The sequence below is a fragment of the Cynocephalus volans genome, chromosome X (assembly GCF_027409185.1).
Source record: "Cynocephalus volans isolate mCynVol1 chromosome X, mCynVol1.pri, whole genome shotgun sequence".
Taxonomy (NCBI): Eukaryota; Metazoa; Chordata; class Mammalia; order Dermoptera; family Cynocephalidae; genus Cynocephalus; species Cynocephalus volans.
In genome coordinates, this window is record NC_084478.1 from 70,201,427 (window position 1) to 70,210,909 (window position 9,483).

At 41.0% G+C, this 9,483-nt stretch overlaps 1 protein-coding gene across 1 annotated transcript; it reads left to right on the top strand.

Moving 5' to 3' along the window:
- The first annotated feature begins 577 nt into the window (after positions 1–577).
- On the top strand, positions 578–8,882 carry LOC134367536 (A-kinase anchor protein 4-like). The gene is made up of 5 exons (XM_063084278.1): positions 578–673; positions 1,733–1,783; positions 2,296–2,397; positions 5,542–7,647; positions 8,727–8,882. Exons 1-5 carry the CDS (start codon positions 578–580, stop codon positions 8,880–8,882), a joined length of 2,511 nt encoding a protein of 836 aa, XP_062940348.1.
- Positions 8,883–9,483: the final 601 nt, after the last annotated feature.

The following is a 9,483-nucleotide window of genomic DNA, read 5'->3' on the forward strand; positions in this document are numbered from 1 at the left end:
GGTATTACTTTAGTCTTTTCCAATAACCCTGAGTGACGTGTTACAGCTGTTTATCTAATTTCACTTTCTTCAATGTAATGAGACTCTGGTTGGACTAGAGTTAGATAGAATTAAGTTAGAGGGCGATGAGGTGAGCTTGATTCTTTGAAGGTGCCCGAAAGTAGGTAAAGAAATGTGGAGACAGGTGATATTTAGTTAATGAAGTTGGGTAGAAGTAAATCACTAAATGTAATCCCTACAGTCTCTAGACCTCTTTTTAAATTTGCTTCCCTGGTCCACCATTTTTCCTGACTGATGTTCTCCCAAGTCAGTATGATACTCCCATGGTTCCAAATACTTGGTGTGGGGAGTCTAAATTGAAGGAGACTATGGGTTTTGCTAAAAGATAATGATCCTGAGCATCAAGTTCAAACATTTCAGTGTCCTTCCCCACTACTCATCCTACCAGCTCCTAGCCTAAACCTATATAAAACACAGAGATGGGTTCAGGACCCTCTCCAGAGATTCTTATCCAAACTGACCCGGTTTCTAAAAACCCTATATAAGCATTTCAGATTTCTTTTATTTCTCTTTCCAGATGTCTGATGATATTGACTGGTTACGCAGCCGCAGGGGCGTGTGCAAGGTAGATCTCTACAGCCCAACAGGACAGAAAGATCAAGACCGGAAAGTGGTAAGATACAAAAGGACTCCTACCAAAAAATTAGAAAAAAATGCCATATGGGTATAGATATCCTGGGGCCCAAGATAAACTAATGCAAGGTGATACTGTGACTTCTCCTAGCAACCAAGCTCAGTAAAGTCTGTCATAGCCAACACACTCACGCATGATACAGGGATAAATGAAGAGTGGGGCAGGGTGAGGAGTGATGTAAGGGAGGTGGAGAGGGGAGGGCTAGGGAGGAGACAGGGGAGGGAAGAGTAGTGGTTACCTCATAACTAACCCCTATTCCTTAAGACCTAAGTCATAATAACGTCACCTAACTATCAGTAAGTTACACTGGGACCCTTCGGGAGTGCAAAATACTTCAAGCTCAGTTTCCCAAACCTCAAGTGATTTACATAATATTTCATATTTTTTATCATGCTCAAGTACCACTCATACTATTACTTACTTAATATGTGCTTTTGCAATGTTTTCAAAATCAACTTACGTTTTAAAAATCACCATCACCCTAAGCATTACCAATAATAGCACAGGTTTGGAGTTCTAGTATGTATTTTCCCCAATGCACAACAAAAATGCACTTATTAAACACAGAAATGATTATACATGTACCACCTAAAATTTTCTACATCATCAACAGTAAAAATATCACATTTTGAGAAGCACTAGTGTAGTAGAAAGCACCCTAAACTAGAAGCCAGGGAGACTGGATTCTAACACAAGCTTCAACTTTGGGTTTGTGTCACTTGGAAAAGCTGCTTCTCTTCTCTGTTTTCTCATTTACTACATGTAGGTACTGTACTTTGGGCCTCTATCTGACAGGTTGGTATTCTCATTTAAGAAACAGAGTAATGCTAAGATTCTGTCTGCTTAATACTCACAATATTAAGATTTACTCTGTACTTACTAAGTTCCAGGCACTCCGCTAAAAGCTTTGCATGCACTGTCTTGAATTAATCCCCATAAGAATCCTGTGAGGTAAGTGCTGTTGTTGTCATCTCCCAGAAAGAGAAATAATAGCCTTTTCTAGAGTTATTCTAAATTCATCCTCCTAATTTGATACAGATATGCTTTGTCGATGTGTCTACCCTGAATGTGGAAGATAAAGACTCCGAGGTGGGTATTCTCTGCTAAGAGTTGGAATGGGTGGGAAAATGCTGAGAAGGGTTATCAGTCAAGTATGAGGAAAGGGAAAAGCTGTGGCAGAGGGTGGAAAGCCATCATTCTCATGATCCCAGGATCCCTGGTTCCTAATTTACTGTCACTCTTGATATAAAGTCTCATTTTAGAAGCCACTTAAGTTGATGGTAGGGCTGAAAGAACTAAAACATGGAAGATAGCTGTCAGAAAAGTTCTTTAAAAAACCTGTCTAAAAGGATGATGACTAATGGAATATGGTCCTTGAGATTGATGATTTTGTAAACATCTTCGGAGGGGGAAGTAGTAATTGGTGGAGGGAACTTTGTCTTATTCTTCAAAGACTAGCTAGCATTACAAGCCTACCTCTCCTGCAGAAAGAAAAAGGATAATAGGAAACATGACATTCATGAAGTGGTAGCCTAGGGGGGTAGCTTGGAGAAATCTCAAAAAGCATCTGTTCATAAGAATCTCACCCTTTAATTCCATAGGGTGCTGCTGGTTGCAGCTCAGAAGGTGACTTAAACCTGGAGACTCTGGAAGAAAAAGAGATTATCGTGATCAAGGACACTGAGAAGCAAGACCAGTCTAAGGTATACTTAGCCTCTGAGATTCTACCCCTTCTAATTACAAAAGACCAATGTTTTTTTTTTAATTGAAGCACAATGGATTTTACATATTTTAGGGGGTACAACATTGACTACCATCACCTGTACACAATGTGTGTTGATCAAATCAATATTATTAGCATGTTCATTATCACAAATAATAACCATACTTTATGCTAAGTCTGAGGACTCTGGTTCAGAGACGGTAAGAAAACTATGGTCAAACAGGCCCATTAGTTTGAACACTATGACATTCTAGAGAACACAGGCCTAAGTTCAGGGCCACAGTAAGTGCAACACCCAGTTATTTAATGATGGGACTAATCACAGAGGTTCAGAATGCCCTTTCCTGATTTTCAGGTACCTACTCCAATCAGAATTTTGCTATTTTTACCCTAACAAAGATGTGGGTGTATAGGCAAGATCTTTTGCAATGTTCTTTGCTGGCTTGTAATGGACTTGTGTGCCCTATATTGCCCAACATCCAACAGAAAAGAAGGAGGGATACGGAGCAGAGAAAATCCATAACAACCAAGAATTTGAGTGCCTAGTCTCCACTCTGTTGTCTAAGAGATTAGCCAGGCTGTTGGGTAACTTAAAGTTAGAAACAATTAGATTTGCACACTACTGTCTCATACATAATCCTCTTGTTTTTGTGTAAGTATCCCAAATTATATGTTAGGCTCCAGGTTTGGGAAGGGCATTGGAGCACACAACAAGTCACCCCCACATCCCTACAAGCCTGGAGTCGCTGGTATTGGGACAGGATATTTGGCTTTAGCACAAAAGAATCAAATATTTCTTGTTCTGTGTCCCTAGGCTAACAAGTAATAACCAAAACATCATTTCTGACCCCAGAGACCTTTATAGTGAGAGCAAGGAAGAAACGTTACATAACATTCTCCAAAGAGTTTTGGGTTTAGTTGGGGGTGGCCAACTCCATTTTGGAGTCTTAAGAAAAGCATAAATTATACCTGGTGTTTATTTTTAAAAGAGCAGCCCATATTTCCTACACACAATGCAGATCTCCTTGATTGTAACTTAAGCCCATTTGTCAACCTGATCATGACCTCACACTTCCAGGAATTCAGTGAAAAGAGAAGAGAGGAAGCAAGGCGAGGGGCAAAGAGGGCAATGGTATTTACTGATGAATGCACACTGTGTACATAATACATATACACATACCCATACATGGGCATACACAGTCACAGACATAGATGTACACATATAAATTTATACAAAGTGACACGCACATCAGTATATACATTTACATACATTAACAAAAGATAATTTATACAAGTAATGATACACACAGGCCTGGCTACATGTGATTGAGGAACACATACAAGCATTGATATATCAAACTCAATATATTGATCTATTCATATACAAGGACTTACACACATATACAAAGATATACGAACTCATATATAGAGTCAGATGCAGTGACATGTCAACATGTAGTATACATAAACACCCATCTTACACACAATGTATAAATATACACTCACATTAACACACTCTAGCCTTGATCAAAATACAGTGACTATATGGACCCAGGTATTGGCATACATACATATTAATATACATGTCTATGCAAAGACATGTATGGTCATACACAGTCATGCTGACACACACACATAGAAACTTACACAAAGTGATACACTTTCACAATCGTTTGTATGCATTGATACACACATTGACATGAATGCTGTGACATACCCACTCATGTATTCACACACATACTCAAATGCCAGGGTATGTGCAACACCGACACACACATTGTCAAGCATTGACATAGCATATAAGTATAGCATAAATTGGCACCCAATTCATTGATGTACACAGTCATTATACAATCACCTACTTACACATATCCATATTTTAACACACACATTCATTAATATTATAATAGATTAATCTATAATATATCAATAGATACTATATTAATATAATGTATCAATCTATTATAATATTAGTGAATGTGTATGTTAATGTGTAAATTTCTGCTTTAATATACATAAATGAATTTATAGCTTCATGACACATACTAGTGAGTTTATATCATAAACATATACATAGACTACTCAAATTGACACTTGCTCATTTTTATAATCAGAGACATACTGACATACACACTCATATTTTGACACATGCAAGTACAAATAGATATACTAGTATGCACATTTTGGCCTATACAGTAAATATATACAATGGGTAACAATGTCAAAATACATTATTACGCATGATTACACATGGTCACACATATGCACACACATACACATACTGGCACATTTTCACACACTAACAATACAGACTGATACATTCTCACATCTGTTGAGATGTTCACACAAATGAATTCCTATGTCAATGTACATATACACACACAACAGTCACATTCACACATTGAAATAAACACACATACTCATATGGAACTGACAAGCATATTGATAACACCTGTGTATTAGTCTGTTTAGTGTTGCTATAACAGAAATACCTGAAACTGGGTAATTTATAAGGAAAAGACAATTATTTGGCTTATGATTCTGGGACAGCTGCATCTGGCATGGGCCTCAGGCTGCTTCTACTCATTGTGGAAAGCGGCAGGCAGCCAGTGGGTACAAGCAGATCACATGGTGAGAGAAAGCAAGAGAGAGAGAGAGAGAGAGAGAGAGAGAGAGAGAGAGAGAGAGAGAGGAGGTGCCAGGGTCTTTTAAACAACCAGCTCTCATGGGAAGGGAACTAATAGAGCGAGAACTCACTCATTACTCTCCCCACCTAGGCAGACCACTAATCCATTCATGAGGGATCCACCCCCATGACTCAAACAGTTTCCAACACTGTCGCAATGGGGATCAAATTTCCACATGAGTTTTGGAGGGGACAACACATCCAAACTCCATCAACCTGTATATAGTTAAGTGTACAAATGTATATACTGTTAGCTTTCGTTGCTGCCACTTCTGCTTACATGTGTACTAATGGATATAATTGAATGTTATATTCCCATGCCAATTCTAAAAGGTCAAGTCCCTAATCTATGCAATTTAGAAGATATATCTACTAAATGAAATAAGGGGAAAAGAAGTAGCCTACCCAAACTCTTATAGCTAGATGTTCTTTTTTCAGATGGAGGGATCTGTATGCCTTTTCAAACAAACTCCCTCTGATCCCATGAGTGTCCTCAATTGGCTTCTCAATGATCTCCAGAAGTATGCCTTGGGTTTCCAACACGCACTGAGCCCCTCAGCCTCTAGCTGTAAACATAAGATAGGAAACACAGATGGCGAATATCACAAAATACCCTCTGGGAACTGCTACAGTGTCTATGCCAATCAGCTGAACATGGATTATGTGGCCAACGGACCTCAAAGCCTACATCTAGAAATGACAGCAACCAAAAACACCAACAATAACCAAGGTCCTTCGACTCCTCCAGCCAAGTCTCCTAGCACCCAGAGGGCAGTTATCTCCCCTGAAGGAGAATGTTCTACGGATGACCTTTCCTTCTATGTCAACCGACTATCTTCTCTGGTAATCCAGATGGCCCATAAGGAAATCAAGGAGAAGTTAGAAGGTGGAAGCAAATGCCTTCATCATTCAATCTATCCACCCCATGGGGACAAAGGAAAAAACAGCCCCCGCAGTGCTGTGAGCAAGATTGCTTCTGAAATGGCCCATGATGCTGTGGAAGCGACCTCTGCAGAAATGAATGGCAATGGGGAGGAGTGTAGGGAAGGTGACCAGAGGACATTTCTGTATAGTGAATTATCCAACAAGAACAAGGGTGGAGACAAGCAGATGTGCCAGAGAGATAGCAAAGACTTTGCAGATTCTATCAGCAAAGGCCTCATGGTTTATGCAAATCAGGTAGCATCTGACATGATGGTTTCCGTTATGAAGACCTTGAAAGTGCACAGTTCTGGCAAGCCAATTCCAGCCTGTGTGGTCCTGAAGAGAGTGTTGTTAAAGCACACCAAGGAAATTGTGTCTGATTTGATTGATTCCTGCATGAAAAACTTGCATAATATTACTGGAGTCCTGATGACCGACTCAGATTTTGTCTCGGCTCTCAAGAGGAATCTGTTCAACCATGGAAAACAAAATGCTGCTGACATCACGGAGGCCATACTGAAGCGCCTGGTTAGTGCCCTTCTTGGCGAGAAGAAGGAGACTAAGTCTCAAAGTCTGTCATATGCATCTTTGAAAGCTGGGTCCCATGATCCTAAATGCAAGAACCAGAGTCTTGAATTCTCAGCCATGAAAGCTGAAATGAAGGGGAAGGACAAAGGCAAAACGAAGCCAGACCCATGCAAGTCATTAACCAGTGCTGAGAAAGTTGGTGAACACATTCTCAAGGAGAGCCTGACCATGTGGAACCAAAAGCAAGGAAACCAAGGTAAGATGACTACCAAAGCATGTACCAGTAAAGAAGAGAAAAGAGAGAAGATCAGCCCTTCCACAGATTCACTGGCCAAGGACCTAATTGTCTCTGCCCTTATGCTGATCCAGTACCATCTGACTCAGCAGGCCAAGGGCAAAGATACATGCAAAGAAGACTGTCCTGGTTCTACCATGGACTATATGACTCAGAGTGCCCAGTATGAAAAGTGTGGAAGTGGCCAAAGTGCCAAAGCAATGTCAATGAAACATCTAGAAACTCACGGAGCTCCTGGACCATCCACCTCTCTAAAGGAAAATCAACAGCTGGACTCCGAGAAGCTGGATATGTCAAACATTGTTCTAACGCTGATTCAGAAACTGCTTAGTGAGAGCCCCTTCAACTGTGATGATCTATCTGAAGGTGAGAACAAGCGTTCTGAGAAGGCAAGCAAAGCAGCTTCTGTGTCCAAGAGATCTAACAGAGGGGAAGAACAATGCCAGGACAATCAAGAACTTGACTTTATCAGGGGGATAAAGCAAATGAGCTGGCAATTTATAGATCAACTGGTAGAATCTGTGATGAAGCTGTGCCTTATCATGGCTAAGTATAGCAGCAATGGCGCAGCCCTTGCTGAATTGGAAGAACAAGCAAACTTGGCCAGATGTAGTCATGATGGTGAGATGTCACAGAACAATCAAGACTCTCCTGGGCCTGAAGTCATCGTCAATAATCAATGTTCTACAAGTAACTTGCAGAAGCAGCTCCAGGCTGTCCTGCAGTGGATTGCAGCCTCCCAGTTTAATGTGCCCATGCTCTACTTCATGGGAGATGATGACGGACAACTGGAGAAGGTAAGGAATGCATCAAAGCAAGAGAAGAAAGAGGGTTAGAATGGGCAGAGGCGGGGAGGCAGCCTTGTACTTAGAGCCTAAGATTGATCCAATTTCTTTTCAAGTCTATTCTGTACCATGTGCTTCATGAAATACTTTCACCTCATAAAAAGACACAGAAGTGCTGAACCACTAGCTAAGTGGGGCAGTGGACACCTCAAGGCCTGTGTATTTCCACCAAGAGGAGGAGATTGAGATTTGCTCATTTTATCAGTGACTGTTTCAACAAACTATTTGGTAAAACATTGGGGAGTGATTTTTTAGTCTTACGTTTTGAGTTTTAAGATCCCCAAAGGACTTTGGAGAGAAAAAAAAAGAAAAAGGGAGCTCCTCCCCTTTGAGGTAATAGAAGTGTCATGGACCCATTTTGTCTTTGGCCAGAAACAATTTAAAACTAGTCTCATTATGATTTCTATATTCCTCCCCAAAACTCACAGGTCCTACAAGTGCCCAGAAAGTGCCTGTCTCCTTAAATTTTATGCCCTCAGTGCCTCACTTGCCTCACCCTCGTCCTGCTCCTCAGATCCCATGAAGGCCAGCATTATTCATACACATACACACATTCTCTGTGTGTGTGTGTGTCACACACACACACACACACACACCATAGCTGCATTTCTTACATTAGATGGGTTCCAGAGAAACCAAATACTTAACCAAATTATTTTCAGTCCAGGAGATGAACCCAGGTAATCTCCTAACCCTCAATCTCATACTTTCTTAGGGAGGCGGGGGTAATGTCTACCCCAAACCTTGACTAGCACAGAATAACCGAAAGGTCCAGCATCTGGTGAGAAGTATTTAATGAACACAGTTGCTTTCAGAGTTTGTTTTTAAAGCTCAAAAGCAAAGTACCTTTGGCATTTTGATAATGTCATTAGAGAAGATTCAAGGAAAAAGGAAAGCTATGTCAACAGCCTCCTTCCAGATCTTTAATCCTAGAATCATAGGAGTGAGGGCTGTGGGGTGTTCACTTTGTCCAGCGGGTCCTTCCTCCAAAAAGCACCAGGTGACTCAAGCTAGCTCTGCTCTCTCCACAGCTTCCTGACGTTTCAGCTAAGGCAGCAGAGAAGGGGTACAGTGTGGGAGACCTTCTTCAAGAGGTCATGAAGTTTGCCAAGGAACGACAACTGGATGAAGCCGTGGGAAACATGGCTAGAAAACAACTTCTAGACTGGCTGCTCACTAACCTGTGAGCTAACAACTCCTTTGACTCCTCTCCATCCTACTCCCCCCAGCAGCATTCCATCCCAGCTGGAGCCCCCTCACCATCAGGCCAGTGAACTGCACAATGCATGATTGTATTTCCTAATACATCTGAGCAGTTACACTGTGCCAGTACAGGGTGTCCGACAAGTTGGGCTAGAAAATGAATAAAAAAAATTAAAAAAAAAAAGAAGTGTCATTATTTTCTTGACAGATTTATCTGAGGCAAAGGACGGAATAGATCCAATTCCCAGGACTGGTGATACAGTGTTGGATTTGTGTCCAGATCTCATTCTGGGTTATTTTCTGAGCACCCAAGATACAGGGATATAAATGATGTCCACATCACTGAGTAATCTGGTTTGTCCAAGTAATCTCGAATTCATAGTCTAAAGTTTTGGCACCTGTGGCCTCCCTGTTTCTCCCAGAATCACATACCTAATTTGATAATCCCCTTTCTAATCCCAAAGATGCCACTTTCACGTTAAGAGTGTGCAGATGGGCTACCTTAGATGAAAAGCAAATTGAAAAAAGTGTATTGCCCATGGACATTGCTCTGCCTTGCCACCCCCTTTCCCCCGCAGTGTTCAC

Coding starts and splice junctions, on each gene's coding strand:
- LOC134367536 (XM_063084278.1), top strand. CDS start 578: ATGTCTGATGATATTGACTGGTTACGCAGCCGCAGGGGCGTGTGCAAG. Junction 1,784..2,295: donor TGGAAGATAAAGACTCCGAG/GTGGGTATTCTC, acceptor TTAATTCCATAG/GGTGCTGCTGGTTGCAGCTC. Junction 7,648..8,726: donor ATGACGGACAACTGGAGAAG/GTAAGGAATGCA, acceptor CTCTCTCCACAG/CTTCCTGACGTTTCAGCTAA.